Source organism: Myotis davidii, unplaced genomic scaffold (assembly GCF_000327345.1).
Source record: "Myotis davidii unplaced genomic scaffold, ASM32734v1 scaffold328, whole genome shotgun sequence".
Taxonomy (NCBI): Eukaryota; Metazoa; Chordata; class Mammalia; order Chiroptera; family Vespertilionidae; genus Myotis; species Myotis davidii.
In genome coordinates this window covers 2,010,131-2,027,231 of record NW_006300373.1, presented here as the reverse complement: position 1 = coordinate 2,027,231, position 17,101 = coordinate 2,010,131, and the positions used below count along the sequence as shown (strand labels likewise).

General features: G+C 37.0%; 1 protein-coding gene across 1 annotated transcript in view; it reads right to left on the bottom strand.

The window, feature by feature from the left end:
- The window catches only part of CHD9 (chromodomain helicase DNA binding protein 9), a 108,068-nt gene extending 91,304 nt beyond the window's left edge, over positions 1-16,764 (bottom strand). The window contains 3 exon segments of the mRNA XM_015572653.1: positions 4,827-6,446; positions 16,078-16,294; positions 16,400-16,764. Of these exon segments, the coding sequence (XP_015428139.1) occupies positions 4,827-6,377 (1,551 nt within the window). The 5' untranslated portion in view covers positions 6,378-6,446; positions 16,078-16,294; positions 16,400-16,764.
- Between the last annotated feature and the right edge of the window lie 337 nt (positions 16,765-17,101).

Sequence of the window (17,101 nt, the reverse complement as noted above, 5' to 3'; positions counted from 1 at the left end):
TAGAGAGCATTATGCTAAGTGAAATGAGCCAGTCAGAGAAAGATAAATATCACATGATCTCACTCTTTATGGAATATATTGCACAACATAAACTGATGAACCAAAACAGATCCAGAGACAGAGCAGCATCAATCAGACTGTCAAACCTCAGAGGGAAGGTAGGGGAAGGTGGGGGTAAGGGGGAGAGATCAACCAAAGGACTTGTATGCATACATATAAGCCTAACCAATGTACACAGACACCAGGGGGGTGACGACATGAGTATGGGATAGGGGGTAATGGGAGGATAAGGACACATATGTAATACCTTAATCAATAAAAAAATTAAAAAATAAATAAGTTAATATTTTCTCTATTATGTTTTCTAAGTACTTACATTTAGATACACTTGATATAGAATGTCACCTTTTTATCCTTTCTCTTTTTTAAGAGGCAAAATTCTAGAGTCAATTAAATAAGAAACTAGAGGCCTGTTGCATGAAAAGATTCGTGCAATAGGCCTTCCCTTTCTCTGGCTGCCGGCACTGGTTTTCCTCCGGCACTGGTTTTCCTCTGGCACCCTGGACCCAGGCCTTCGCTCCAGCTGGAGCCGCCTTCAAGCCTTTGCTGCTCCAGCTGGAGCCGCCTTTAGTCTTCGCTCTGCCACTTCAGGCCTATGTATGCAAATTAAATGCCATCTTTGTTGGCGGTTAATTTGCATATCTCACTGATTAGCCAATGGGAGGCATAGCGAAGGTATGGTCAATTACCATGTTTGTCTATTCTTAGATAGGATGTTCTCAGCAATATTCATTCTCAGCAATTATGATTGAATTCAGGGTACTCTAAGACATTTAAAATTATACCCACAACTTCCCCACCTCAGCTGGGGAATAAGAAAAATCAAGATTTAGAAATATTTTTTGCATATCCAAAATTTCTCTGAAGTTTTTTAGAATTTTAAATAGAGTGCTTCCCATGAATTTTCAAACAAAGAATACACAATACGGCAAAAGTAAGTTTACAGTTGTGAGTACACGAAACAGTTTATTCTTGCATTTATTAATTATTGTACTATTTTTCATACAAACAACTGTAAATCTACTTTTGCCACACCCTGTATATTACTTTGGCTATAACAAATATATCTCATTTTTAAACTTAAAAAAAAATTTTGTTGTTAATTCTCACCCAAGAATATTTTTTCCATTGATTTTCAGAGAATGGAAGGGAGGGGTACAGAGAGAGACAGAGAGAGGAAGAAAGAGAAAGAGAGAAAGAGAAATATCGATGTGAGAGAAACACATTGATTGACTGTCTCCCACATGTGCCCTGAACAGGACTAGGGATTGAACTTGTAAAACAGGTACATGGTCTTGGCCAGAAATCGAACCCAAGACCCTTTGGTGCATGGGCCAACACTCTAACCACTGAAAAAAACCAGCCAGGGCCCTTTTTCAATTTTGATAAACCAAATATTCTGCCACTCTATTACTTTTTAATCTTTTAACTTCTATACATATTTAATAAAGTTAATTTAGTCTGAAATGAAATTACTGTAAATAAGAGAATTTTTTTAAACTTAAAAAAAAGGTTTTTTCCCATAGAAATTGGGGAAACACCATAATAAATAAGAACTCCTTATTAATATAACATTTGGGCTATTAGTAACCATTACCATTCAGAACATGTCAAATATCACATAGAATAAAACATACATACTCTGCCAAAATCTGTCACACACTACACATATTAAACCATTTGAATTTCACATATTTAGGGCATGTGAACTGTAATTCAGTACACATTAAACCAGTGGTTCTCAACCTTCTGGCACTTTAAATACAGTTGCTCATGTTGTGACCCAACCATAAAATTATTTTCATTGCTACTTCATAACTGTCATGTTGCTACTGTGATGAATCGTCATGTAAATATCTGATATGCAGGATGGTCTTAGGCGACCCCTGTGAAAGGGTCGTTCGACTGCCAAAGGGGTCGCGACCCACAGGTTGAGAACCGCTGCATTAAACCTATATGCAATCCATAATCATCATAATAATCCCCTACCTTCTCTACCAATCCACCTCTGCTCTTCACTCCCACAATCAGCAACTCCCAAATATCACTCTTTAAAAAATTTTTTTAATTGATTTTTAAAGAGAGAGACAGACATACATTGACTGGCAGCCTCCCACTGGGGATCAAACCACAACTGGATATATGCCCTGATCAGGGATAGAACCCGTCACCTTTTGGTCCACGAAACAGTACACCAATCAACTGAACCACACCGGCCAGGGCCCAAATATCACTTTTAATACAAATAACAGGAAACTTGAGAACAGACTTTCAGTAAGTCAAAAAAATATTCCAACTGACTGCCCTTTATCAATATTTGAACACATAATAAACTTTGAAACAAAAAGGTGAGACTTATGAAAGGCTTCTTATGATGGATATAAAAAGAATTTCTCTTAAGATATGCTTGTATTAGGGGCTACTTCAGTTATTTATAATTATCCTCCATTTATTCCAACTCTAAGGGAGTCGAGTCTTTACTTCTTTGTAAAACCAGAACATGTTTAGAAAAACATGAATTAAGGAAAATTTAAATGATGACAAGGTCTTAGAATAATAAAATTAAGAAAAGTTTATAAGTTTCAGGCTTCTTAACGTTAACTATATGCTATACACATTGATTAGTCAAACTAGTCAGAATTCTACATACATAGTGAATAGATGACACCAGATTCAAATGAGCAGAGGTTTTCCCCAAGGTCCAACTAAGATGCCTGATTCTATTCCAGTAGAGGGAGCAAAATCATAATATTCCACTCAGGCCACAGAAAGAAGGGCAGGGGAAGGTTTACAAGTACCTTTTAAGTATCTTAAAATCTACCTAGACATTTAAAAAATTGTAATAAAAATACCATTTGAAACAGAACTAAAATCAACCTAAAGAAAAAGATAAAGGTTTTATCTTCTTCAAACACTTCAAGGCTTTGAAATGAGAAAATGGTCCCTAGACACTTAATTTCAAGAACGATGGCATATTTCATTGTTCACCAAATCTCACAGGTAACCAAGGTATTGAAATACTAAGAATCCTTATTTTTAAAAGATTACAGAAAATGATAAAATATTACATTAAATACATCTTTACAGTATATGTAGTCACATGACAAGAACTATAGGAAACAAAGTGTATTTCACTACCCTAAAACAATCTCTTCCTTCCAATATTTTTTCACATTCTGTGAAAATTAAACAACATATTAAACAGTATATTTTAATACTGTGATAAAAACATTTTATTAGGTACTACATACTAGGCATGCTTCTAAGTACTGTTACATGTTATATCTCTCACAGACCTTACCAAAGCCCTATTAGATCCTATGTTTATTCCTCATTTATACTTTTTTATAAGAAGCAAGTGAAACATATCGAAATTATATAAATGGCTAAAAGTCACAAGCTACTAAGCAACAGGAGCCAAGATTCTAACCCAAATTGTCTGGTACCAGAGCCTACACTTTTTAAAAAATATATATTTTTATTAATTTTATTAATTTCAGACAGGAAGAGAGAAACATCAATGATGAGAGAGAATCGTTGATTGGCTGCGTCCTGCACACCCCCAGGGATTAAGCCTGCAACCTGGGCATGTGCCCTTGACCGGAATCCAACCCGAGAGACCCTTCATTCTACAGGCTGATGCTCTATCCACTGAGCCAAACCAGGTAAGGCCAGAGCCTACAATTCTAACATTAACCACTTCACAGTGATTGTAATTTTGAATTATGCTTTCCCCCTGCTATTAACAAATTCTCAGTGTCTTCAAAGTCATATTTTTAATGCCTAATTAAAATCTAATATGGAGATAATAAAACACTATGCTGCCATTAGTTGTCCCTTATAGATATAGTAAAATAAATTACTTTGTGAACATATTGCTTTTTGCTATGTTTGGATGATTGTAACAAACTATTTTGATACTCAATTATGCCATCCAATTTCTTTCCAAAATATTTGTATCAATTAACAAAACTATGTAAGTTCCAATTTCACCATAAATTTGCCAACATTCAGCATTAACATTAAAAACATTTTTCTAATAGGTGAAAACAAAACCACGCTGCAAACTGAATTATTAAAGGTGCATATTATTCTGAATGTTGTTTGCTAATTCAATTTATTCTTTTGTGAATTTCAACTTATATGCTTTATCTAGTTATCAACTTAAAAGTTTGCTTATGGCCCAGCTAGTGTGGCTCAAAAGTGAAGCACTGACCCATGAACCAAGAGTTTACCGGTTTGATTCCCTGTCAGGGCACATGCCTGGATTGCAGGTTCGATCCCCAGAGGAGGGTGTGCAGGAGGCAGATGATCAATGTCTCTCGCTCATTGATGTTTCTTATCTCTCTCTCCCTTCCTCTCTAAAATCAATAAAAACTATTAAAGTTTGTTTATCAATTCACATGAACTTTTTATAAGAATATTAACCCTATGTCCATCATATGCAATAAAATGTTCCCAATATATTGTTTTCCTTTTCAATGGTTATTACATTTTTACTTTTTTATAATAAATCCTTTAGTTAAAGGCAATCATAGTTGAAAATTACAAAAGAGGCCTTAAAACCTTATACTTTTTTAAATGTAAGAGTCCATTGCATTGAGTACATCAATGAAATTATTTTCAAATGTAACTGTTAAATAGAAAACTGTCAAAATCTGCATATTCATTTAATAGAACTACTGAGTTTAACCCATTTTGATTATGTCTCATATAAAATTAACGTAGTAAAAGCCCACCAAATTACCAAGATACATGCTTCATACCTGTCGCTGTAAACATAGGCGATTTCGGTCATGTAAATGCTGATGATTAGAAACTGATGAATGCCAGCTCCGAGCCTGAGAATGAAACTGAGTTTGAGCCACATCAGAAGGCCGTGTTACAAGATGTGAAGTAAAGTGCCGATCAAGGTCATGATCTAAAACGTGACTTGAATTATCTTGCCCAAACGCCGACTCATCAAACTGGGGAAGGAGACCCTCCTGAAGGAGATCTTCTGGATCAAGTCCTGTGAATGGCTCAGTTTGAGACTCCACTTGATGAAGTAAATTCTCTTCTAAAGATGAAAAGCCATTAGTTTCTACATGATCATTGAAATGGCCCATTTGCGTTCCTGAGTCAACAGGGTCCTGGAAGTTCACGTGCACAGGAGATAATTTTGAATTGCTGTAATTACCCTGAGGATGTGTTGAATGCAACATTTGGAAATTACTTGAATTCAGTGATGTATTGGGATTGAGCATATGCTGAGTAGATTCTTGCTTGAGTCCCCGATGAGGTGAAAAGGAATTACTTCCAGAGAAATCAGATAAAGTCTGATTTGTATGATTGGGTGCAAGAACTGCAGAGGACGGGAGAAGACTATTTGGTGATACATGATTACTAGAAAAGGAATAATGTGAAGAAAATTGCTGTGAGTTACTGACAGAACAAGAAGTCATATTTGAAGAAGGTCCATTAAAATTTCCTTCTTGCCGGTTGCTACACTTGAGAAAGTGTACTGAAGGATTTGATGTTTGAGAAAACTGTTGCATCAAAAGAGACTGCTGTGAAGTAGATGCATTGGTAATCTGTGGTGGGTGGTTGACACTGACTCTGTGTGGACCAGAAACATTAACATCCATAAAATTTTTAGACTGGCTGACAGAATTTTGCCCTGGGTTAAGATTATTCCTGCTTTGTTGCGAGCGCAGTGAAGTGCACTGTGTGTGTTGTTCATTGGCCTGAAATAAGGCAAAGTCATGGTGTGCCACAAAGCTTTTGTTTTGATGCATAGAGTGAGAATGTCCTTGTTGGTGGAAAGGAGACCCATTCTGATTTGAAATGCTAGTAGCTGTCTGATGGCCCCACATTGGACTGCCATCTGCTACATCTGGAAATAAACCATTGGGTTGGTTTTGGGGGTGGATTGGAGAACAATTAAACTGAGAGTGTGGAGATAACACATGTTCAGCTGGGCTACCAAAAGACTGATTAACCTGATGAAATTTCACTGAATCAAACTGATTTAACTGTTCATAATCAGTCATCTTCTGATGGGTTGGAGTACCTTGAACATGGTTCAATGAGTCTATGTGCAAAGGTTCAAATTCTGCACCCAAGTTCAATTCATCAACTAGTGAAACAGGTCCTGGTTGTACAAATGCATCATCTGACAAACCTTCTAAGGTCTCACTAAAAAGATTGGCATCATCAAAAAAGTCCATCATTGGATCTGTCATCTTGAAAAATTCACTAACAATCTGGGTTATTCGTTCCAAAGGAAGTATCCACTTCTCTGTAGTAGATATTATTGGATCATTTCCAAAAGTCATCAACTAATCCGAGACAGGTCAATGTTCATTACTGCTCTAGGTAACGACATGTCATTAAGTGTCAGAATCCTAGAAAAATAAGAACAAAAGCAATTAAAGTTTAATAATGAGTACTCATTAAAGTTCTATAAAGTTTATATAGAACATCATTTATACACATCACCAAATAAAAACATGATTTAAAAACATATAATAAATTACCCTACATAATAAAGATGTAATATGCAAATGGTCATTACACGGTGAAGCGTAATGACCAACCGCGTAAGGACTGGATCACAGATCAGCAGGAGGGTGGGGCATCGAGCTACAAGTGGGCAGTGCAGAGCTATAGGAGGGGGCAGGGCTGCAAGTTATAAGGGGGGAAGGGGGAACCCGGAGGGAGCTACAGGAGGGTGGGGCAGCGGGAGGAGAGCTACAGGAGGGGGCAGGGCTGCAAGTTATAAGGGGGGAAGGGGGAACCCGGAGGGAGCTACAGGAGGGTGGCAGCGAGCTACTGGCATATGGATTTGTGCGCAGGGCTACTAGTATAAGAGAATGTAAACTTGAGAATGGTATGTCAGACTCTCTCCCAAACCATGAAATGGCCATCATTCCCTAAATAAATATATATGTATTATACTTCCAAGTTATGTCTTTTAAGAAAGCTGACATGAGATCCTCAAATTAATGTTTCTCTCTCAAATCAATTTTTAAAATGTTATAACGTAAAACAAAACCTCTTGATCCTTAATAGATACTACAAAAGTTAAGATTCGAAAGCAATTCTTTTAAGCAATATTTCATTTTTATTATTCTAAGAATGCCCTCACTAAACTGTATACTTTAAAATGTAAATAGTAAATTTTATGTTATATATATTTCACACACGCAAGCACAGGTAACTCAGTTATACAATTTAAAATTTAATTCCATTATCTCTCAAAGAATCCTACTTTCATTGATAATTCATTCTACAGGGGCCTTAAAGCATAGCAGTTAAAAGTATAGACTCTGCAAATATTCTGGTGAGGATGGAATCCTGGCTTTATCATTGATTCACTATGGAATCTCACACAAATCACTTAATCATTCTGAAGCTCAGAGTTTTCACCTGTGAAATGGAGATTATAATAGCACTGTACTGATCTTATAGAGCTTTTGTAAATAGTCAATATCAAGCACTGTGTAAACACTGTTTTCAAATTGTGCTTCTTGGATTGCTGGGAAGAGAGGGCTTTAGACCTCCCTATCCCCATTTCCTCCCCAATAAAAAAGTTTCCAAACACGAGTATTCTTATTTTACTATCTGAGCTTTCACACAGGATTTTTAAAAAGCAAAGGATTCCTTGGCTAAAAGAACTGAAAACATCTAATGCTTATACTCTTAACATCCCCCTATGCAGATAACCATTTACTAAATTCAATTACTTACATATTGTTGGCATTCACACTTAATTTAGTTTTACTTTGAACCTAACAGAAAGGGAAATCTTTAAAACACAATGTCATCTCTATTCTTGGTAAAAAAAAATGTTTGAGGTCAATTAATTTGGGGCTGATACTGAGAACAGATTAGAAGTTTCCTAGCTGCTGAGTCAGGTCAAGTTGTTTAATTGAAATAGTCCTGAACATCATTTATACACATCACCAAATTAAGTATAAATATATATTTGAAAGCAAACTAAATTACAATTAATATGGAAAACAGGAAATTGACTTAAGCGCAGAATTTTCCAAAGTTTGAAATACACGAAAAACTGAGACACGGCTTGATGATGGCCATCTAACTTGCAGGGTTTAGAAATACATTCATGGTTCCTAAACTACAGTTAGATGCTAATTAATGTAGCTTTCCCGCTCTGACTTACCGCTTTTCTGACATCCCAAGAGCCTAGTTACTCGTTCAAGCCCTCCCATCACTGAGCTTCTCCAGGCCTCCTCAGGTTCTTTTGCTAATCATCTCCAACGTTGTCCCCTTCATATCCTTCAATACCCCTATGACCCTTTCATTCACTCAGCACACCATGCTGTACTATTCACATCACCGATATCATTTTACCTCCAAGGCCTCAGTCCAATTCAATGAACATTTCCTGGATATTTGTAGTATTTATTCTATCACTGGCACCTTAATACAAGGCTAGTGTTATCAGGGGTGGGCAAACTTTTTGACTCAAGGGCCACAATGGGTTCTTAAACTGGACCGGAGGTCGGAACAAAAGCATGGATGGAGTGTTTGTGTTAACTAATATAAATTCAAAGTAAACATCATTACATAAAAGGGTGCAGTCTTTTTTTTTTTTTAGTTTTATTCATTTCAAATGGGCCGGATCCGGCCCGCAGGCCATAGTTTGCCCACCGCTGTGTTAACCTTTAACTTCCATGTGGTCCTTGCTTTTGTTTAGAAATGGTTATATTCATTTCCCCATGTTTCTGAGCTCTCTTTGCAGTTATTTTGCTTTTTTCTCCCAAAGCCTTCAAGTCTGACTTCCCTATTCTCACCCAAGCACCATTTTGCCTCACTGTCTTCTGTTTTCCAGTTGAAATTCACCAATCACCTTTCAGAGCCTGCATCTGTCTTTGTTCTGTGTATCTATCCCTTTTCTTCTAGCTATTATCAGAAGATGAAGCACGGCTCTCTCCAAAGACAAGTCTTTCACCTCTTAATACCATTCCATCGAGACTTCGAATGGATTTATACTCACATATCCCATCTCTCTCAAGGATAATCACCCTCTTGCACTTGCCTGCTTCCCTTCTAACTTTAGGCATCAGCAGACCTCCCCTACCTTAACAAAAATGTACAAACAAAATCATTTTATTTCTAATCTTCCAATCAATGACAAATATTGAAAATAAGTGATCCTCTGCCTCCATTTTCCAAATATCCATTTGCCTGTTTGTTAACCTCTTGCACTTTCGTTTCGGACCCCATAAAATTACTGCAACTATACTTTAGAATAAGACCAAAAACCTGGACAATTCTAAATATTCTCTCAATTCCTGTCTTTGACCTCTAAGAAACACGTACCATCATTAAGCAAAGCAGAAGCTAAACTCAAATGGTATCTTCTATATGAAGCTTCCAATCGTCCATGCACCCCGACCTCATATACTATTTAGGTTTTGAGAGCTTAAAAGAACAAGGCCTGTGACTTAAACTCAGGTACCACCTACCTCTGTGCTTGGTCCATATTAAAGCTGTTTAAATGTTTTCTGAACTCGGTTTTATTAACCACTCTGCCTTCTGGATATTCTCTTAGCTTCTATGACACTACACTGTCTTTGACTTGCTTTCCTATGGCTTTTCCTGCTTATTTAAAACTAGAGGCCTGACGCACAAAATTCGTGCAAGGGGCTCGGCCCTCAAAGCTGCGATGGCTTGCCCCGGCTTCATCGGGAAGTTCGTCCGGCTGTCCGGTCTAATTAGCATATTATGCTTTTATTATTGTAGTTTGATAGATACCAGTTTCTATGCAGTGATTTCATATCTATCAAATCCACTTACTTAGTACTTCAAATTCAGTCAAATGTTGACACATCTTCAACATACTACTCTCTAAAATGTGACTTAACATTCAAATCCTTGAGAAACCCAATTCCACTTTTCTATTAATTACTCCTTTATTTTTGTCTTACTACTGGTATAAAATAAAGATATAAAACCCAATTGCCCTCCTGGAAGTTTCTGATCAACAGCATCCACCTAGTTCAGGAAGATGTCTTTGATGAAGTTATTGATATGCATTTTTTCGTTCTTCCCAAGCCATTCCCCTAAAATAGTGTACTATTCACTCTATTTTAAAAACCACACATTTTTAAGGATCAAGAAAATACAGTGTCTCTTATTTGACTATAACTTTGAGAATACAAAACGTTTTATTATAACCTGCTATAATCCAACAAGCAAAAACAACATTTTTGGACTGAAAATCTTTGTATATGCTACTGCATATCCCTTTCTATTATGTCTCATCCCTGTAGAAATATGTATCCATCATCAAATATTCTACTTTTAAAAATAAAAATAAGAGCACAAGATTTTTTAAAGATAGTGATCCTATATAATAGAAGTGTAGTATGCAAATTATCCCCTCAACCAGGAGTTGTCCTGGAGTTCGACTAGGGGATGGGGCTGGCAGGGTAAGGGAGGGAGTACCCAGCTGACAGCCGGTAGCCACTAGGGACCCTACCAGTGCACAAACTTCATGCACTGGGCCTCTAGTATTTTAATAAAACCACATAACTGAATATGGAGGAACCAGCATTCTCAATCACTGCTAAAAGGGGTGTATATTGGAACAAATTTGGAAATCTATCTGGCATTATTGCTAAAGTTAAACATATGCAAACCTATGGCCAGCTTTTCCACTTGCAGTAAAATATACTCCATAGATGTGTGCATGTGTGCACCAATTGATAAGTACAAGAAGGTTCATTTTAGTATTCACAATAGCCCAAAACTGAAACCATGTCCATAATACCTTAGAGTTAACAGCAATGAGAATGAATTACTCCTGAATGGAAAAACACATATTAGTATCAGATATAATATAAAGCAAAAGAGCGTATGTAGCTTGATCAGTGTGGCTCAGTGGCTGAGTGTTGACTCATGCACCAAGAGGTCATCAGCTCTATTCCTGGTCAGGGCACATGTCCAGATTGTGGGCTCGATCCCTGGTTGGGGTGTGCAGGAGGCAGCCACCTGATGTTTCTCTTTCATGATGTTTCTATCTCTCCCTCGCCTTTCCTCTCTCTCTGAAATCGATAAAAACTTTTTTTAAAAGAGCATATACATGATGCCATTTACATAAAGTTCAAAAACAGGGAAACTATGGTTTTAGGAGTTAGCATAATGCTTACCTCTGGAAGGCTGGAAGGGTGTGATAACTGGAAAGGAGTCTGAGGGGGTCCTCTGGGGTGCCAATAACTACAACATTCTATTCCTTGACATGGGTGGCTGTTTCAGAGATGTGTTTACTTTGTAGTATGTCAGACAGCATATTCTAACGATTTATATATATCTCTGAATGTCCATTATAACTTAAATTTTTAAAAAACCTAACCGGAACAAGATTAAGCATATAAATAAGTAAATATTTATAAATCACCATTTAGACTATATGTCACTCATAAAAACAATGATAAACAAATAAAGAATGGTCTCTGAAAGTACATAAGTAAACTCTGCATACTACTGATTTCAACACACTTACTAAAGCAAAAGTAATTAAGAGTAATTTTATATTTGGATATGCAGTGAATTCATTAAATTATGCAACCTCTGAAACAAAATATTCCCTAATACTAGAAACCTCCGGCAACTGTTTTTCTGTACATTTCTTCATCTGTAAAACAGATTACAATAAGTGCACCAAATCTATAATCTTACATTCCTAGATTTGTTTTAGGTAAAGCTGCTCAGTTCCAGGAATAGAAGAAAAAATGTTAATGAATAGATATTTAATTGCCTTTTTAAAAACAAACACTGTAAAGATAACTGAAAAATATAGGAATAGACTAAATTCTAGTCCATTAACTGCATAGTGGTAGGGGGAATTTTTAATTTTCTCTAACTGCGATAAAGCACAAAATTTTAAAATAAAACAAATTTTATGCAAGATCTGACACCTAATTATTATTCCAATCATTATTTACTTCATCTTATAAAAGAAACTAACAAGATATGTTAGCAGTTATCTTTCAGCCATTGATTTCCAATAGAAATATACTTTATACTGCTGCTGCTTAATCAGGTAAACTAAACTAAAATGACCACTGGACAAGAAAAATAATCTTTTTTTTTTCCTTCAGATTTCAAACCATGTCCCTTTGTTACAATAACAATGTTTTAAAAGGTTGGTCTAAAAAAAGTCTTTAAGTATAATTTTTTAAAACCCTTAATAGTCAGTTAACTTCAGCTAATAATGCCAAATTATAACAAACATCGGTAGTTGTAGCTAATTGATAAATAATAGCTACTAATGAACCGAGCTATAATTTTCACTCATAAGCATCAGAAGTCTCATTAAAAATGATAAATTTAATATCAGGCTGCCTATAAGCTGATGACTTTAAACGGTGCTACTTTCCTGAGAACATCAAGACTTTTTGTATTCTGCATTATCACCCAAATAATATGCACACCCATCTAATACTACTTTCAAGTTAATTTTTACTCAAACCTTCATGCCTGATAATAATCTATATTAATATTCACAAACTTTCAAAAACGGAAATGTATTGTTGAAAGGTAACATCATTTCAGTTATCAATTATTCTAACATAAATAAGAAGCTTGCTTCTTCCTCTCAACACACACACACTATGAATGTGACAGTATGGTATCATACATATAGCTAAACTTAACCTGGGGCACCTATCACTCAGATAAAGGCAGTCCCCACTTTCAGAAGAACTTGTCTGGGAATGGTGTTCAAAACTTCCTTTCTTGCCAAACCTTTTCTTCATCTCAGTAAATCTCATCACCATCTATCTAGTTCCTCGAGCCAGGAATTTGAAGGTCATTTTTGACACCTTTCCTTTAACGTCCAATCCATCATGAAGCTGTCATTTCCCTACCATTCCTATGTCCTCTTTGTCTCTATAACAAATCAAATTACACTTATACATACTTACGCACGTAGCCCTTTCCTTCATCTCTGCATATGCAACTCCTAGTTCAAGCTAGCACCATGTCTTACTTCAGTAATTGTAGTAGTACAATGTCATTTGCTCTTCCTTTTCCCAATCCATTCTCAAAGTGAAACCTTTAAAATTCAAATAAAGCATATTACTCTTTTGATTGCAATGCCCTTAGTAAAACCAAAACATGTCCTGCAGTGCCCTGTATGGTCCATTCTCTGCTTATCTCATGACATCTTCCATGGTTTTCCTCTCTTATTATGTTCCTGCTACTTCTATCATTTCTTCCAACATTAACAAGCTTTTCTTGTCTTCATACATATTTTCTCTTCGAGAAAACTCTCCCTGTCTGGCTTCTTCTTCATGTCTTGACATAAATAGTGCCACCTGACAGAGACCTTTCGTGCCCACAGAATCTAAAATCCTGCTCATTTTCTCTCATGGCACCCTATTCTCTTCCTTTATTGAATCACACAAGTTATAATTTTACTCTTTTTTTAAAAATCCTCACCGGAGGATATTTTTTCATTGATTTTTAGAGTGGAAGGGAAGGAAGAGGGAGAGAGAGAGAAACACCAATGTGGGAGAGACACATCAACGGGTTGTCTCCTGGGTGGGGAAAGACCCTGCAGCTGACCGAAATGGTACGCGCCCTTGACCGAAATGGACCCATGACCCTTCAGTGCCAGGGCTGACGACGGTCTAACCACTAAGTCAAACTGGCCAGGGCTAACTTAATTTACTTGTTCATTATATATTTCCACCGTTACACTGTAGATTCTACACAGGTAGGGTTCACTTAAAATAAATGTTACATTATACATAGTAAATTGATTAATAAAGGGACCACTTAATAAATCTTTTTAATGAATGGATGTGAATGACCTGGAGTTCGGAGAACAAATTATAGCTGAAAGTAGCTTCCCCTCCTCTAAGTCTCCTATTTGTCACTTGATCAGCTTTTTAAGGGAGCGAAAACGTTAAAAGCCAAAGATTGGCATCTGAAGAGATATATGGTGGGGAGATAAAGTGATTTTTATTATAACCTTTTACAGCAATACAATAGAGGGAATGTCAGAAAGTTGTGCATGTCAATAAATGAAACAAATAATATGCTATAATCTCATGGGAAGGAGAAATCCTATGGGTTACAATGACAAGAGATGATTTTATTTATAAAGTAGAATTTGACCTCAGTATTCCCAGGTGAGGTGAAATGTAGGAGAGTGAAGGCCAAACAAGAAAGTAAACAGAAATACAAAGTGTTAGGTAATAACTCTAAATCTGGAATGTGACAACTTGCATTTACAAAGTAAAACACCTATTAAGTAAGAAATCTGTATTGTGTTAAGACATGTTAATCATGTTAATACCACAACAGCTACAAAACGTTTAAAAGGTTGCAATACAATCATTCTATCTCCCCAGTGTTCATAAATCTCTTTGGATTTCAATCTCTGGCTTTTAAAGTTTTTCCAACATTTATGACAATATGCTCTAATAAATTAGTTTTCATAATTCATGTTCACTCTGGCCATGTCAAGTTTCCACATTCTTACCTATGTTCTTTATTCTCTACACTGATACCTGATGAAATACTCCCAGTAGATCTATTAATTTCAGTCATATTTTTCCTTCATAGAGCCTGACCTCTCCAGGATTTCACCTTTTCTTCTCTGTCAAAGTATTTAGTTGACTTCTTCTTCTATTACATTTACATCAGCGATTGACACATCTAACCCTTTACAAAATCTAAAGTGTTCACATGTGCCAAAGTTTTTATTTTACAACAGATAGAAGCTTTAATAGATTCTTCTAAATCTGTAATGCCATGTCAGTGTATACATTAAGCCCCTCCCTTCAGCTCTATCTGTTTCCATAGGTGAAGTGCCAAAGTCTAGTTCAAGCCTTATCGAAGGCATTCAGTTACCTTAGATAGGGAGTTTGGATTTTAAAGTTTCTAAAGATACTTAAGATTTCATTCATCTCATCCTGTCATGGGCTTTTTCCTCTGACAACACTGTTTTCTGTCTTTACTCCTACCTATTGACTTGTGATTCTATTTTAAAATGTTCTTTTCAGGTAAAGCCAACTACATTTGTTTCAAAACCTCTGCCTTTTCTTACACTTCAATCCAAATGTAATTTTTGTATTTCACAGGGCTGATGTCATGGAATACTTAGAATCAGAGAATTGCAAAACTGGAGGAAAACTCAGGTTCACAGAGGTTAAGAAACTTGACTACAGCTGCAGTGTGGGGGCTGAGGGTGCACCACCCTGGTATGCACATTATTCAAAGCTGAAAATAAACCCAACACATTCAGGTGAGAGTTTTTACTTCCTCCTTTCTTTCTTGTAAGAGCCAGACAGGAAAACCTCCAGGAAGGGAACCTTAAGGTAAAGCCCTTAGCATATTCACTTTAGCACATATGAATGAAGTATCAGTAGATAGGAAAGAGGCACGCCAAAATCTGTTCACTGGATTCCCCTCTGTCCCATTGTCTTGAGTTGCCTAGAAAGAATGTGTTTGTCACTTTCCGGGCTACCTGTGAATTGCCCATTTCCTCTTTGAAATTCCCAGCCGCTTCCCCCCTTTCTCCTTTGTCCAACATGACTACCCATCTTACTTGCCTCACCGTCTTTGGAAACACTCATGCTTATGTGACTTTCTCAGGGGCTCTCACTCACATCTGATTTTCTGATCATAACCTGCTGTCTTTGGTTTGAATTATTTGACCAGCCGCAAGAACTCAGGGGGTAAGGGGAAAGTTTCCCCAGCCCGGACAAAAGCTCCTCAAGTGACAAAGTCCTGATTCTCTTCTGTCAGACCTCCTTCCAAGCCAAGAAGGTTTGACTGGTTGCACAGGCAATGTTCCTCCCCCCAGTGCTATTTTTCCTCGGTCCTTAGGACATCATCTTTTTCTAGTTAATCAATCACAAGGTGTTTTTTTTGTTTGTTGGTTTGACTACCAACAGCCACTCCCCTAAAACTTTTCAAGAATCCACCCCAGCATCACTGGTCGATATCACATGGTCTGTGTTTTATAGGAAACGTCCCAAAACTAAGACTCACCAATACTTTGTAGTCCACTATATAGCAATTTAATGTGACGTGTCAAAGCCATAGAAGCAGGGAAAAAGAAAAAAAAAGTCTTGGAAGACAGAAACATACAGGCTTAACTTGCTTGGAGCAATAGGTATTTCTCATTCAACAAATATTTATCAGGATGCATCCCATGGAAGGCGCCTCCTGCTTGCTATTAGCAAAAAGTCCCATTTAAATTCAAGTTCTGCAAATCCAACATAAGAGAAACAGTATGTTCAGCCGTCTGTGTCGCAAACACACACACACACACAGCCCTCCCTCCGCAATGTGGAATCCTCCTGAAGTTCACCTTCTACACATTCATGTGTTTGCAGAACTAGTGGTTCTTTTTGAAAAATACTCGCAACCACCAACCACGCACGGCGTTGAGTAACATCATACAAGACAAACCCTCTTTCCTATGCAAGATCAGAGCTGCTTAGGCAGAACTGGCGACCTGAAATCGGGAGGAAAAGGTGGAACGGGGCATGCACAACTTGGAAAAACTACATTTGTGACCGTGATTTTTATTAAAGATAAACTTTATTCCATACGGGGGGGTGGGGGTGGGGTGGATCAAAGTCACATGAGTGTCAAACCCCAGACTTCCAAGGAAGTAACTGTGTAACACTGTTCAATATCAACCATTTAAAAAAAAAAAAAGTTCTTGTGTACTTTGTTCTGAAAAGTTTTATTTTTCTCTAAAAGGAAAAAAAAAAAGGCAAAACAAAACCGAAAAAAAAGGAACAGACACCACTGTGCAGGCGACGGCGACATGCCCGCTGGGTGGGGTGGATCAAAGTCACATGAGTGTCAAACCCCAGACTTCCAAGGAAGTAACTGTGTAACACTGTTCAATATCAACCATTTAAAAAAAAAAAAAGTTCTTGTGTACTTTGTTCTGAAAAGTTTTATTTTTCTCTAAAAGGAAAAAAAAAAAGGCAAAACAAAACCGAAAAAAAAGGAACAGACACCACTGTGCAGGCGACGGCGACATGCCCGCTAGACAGAC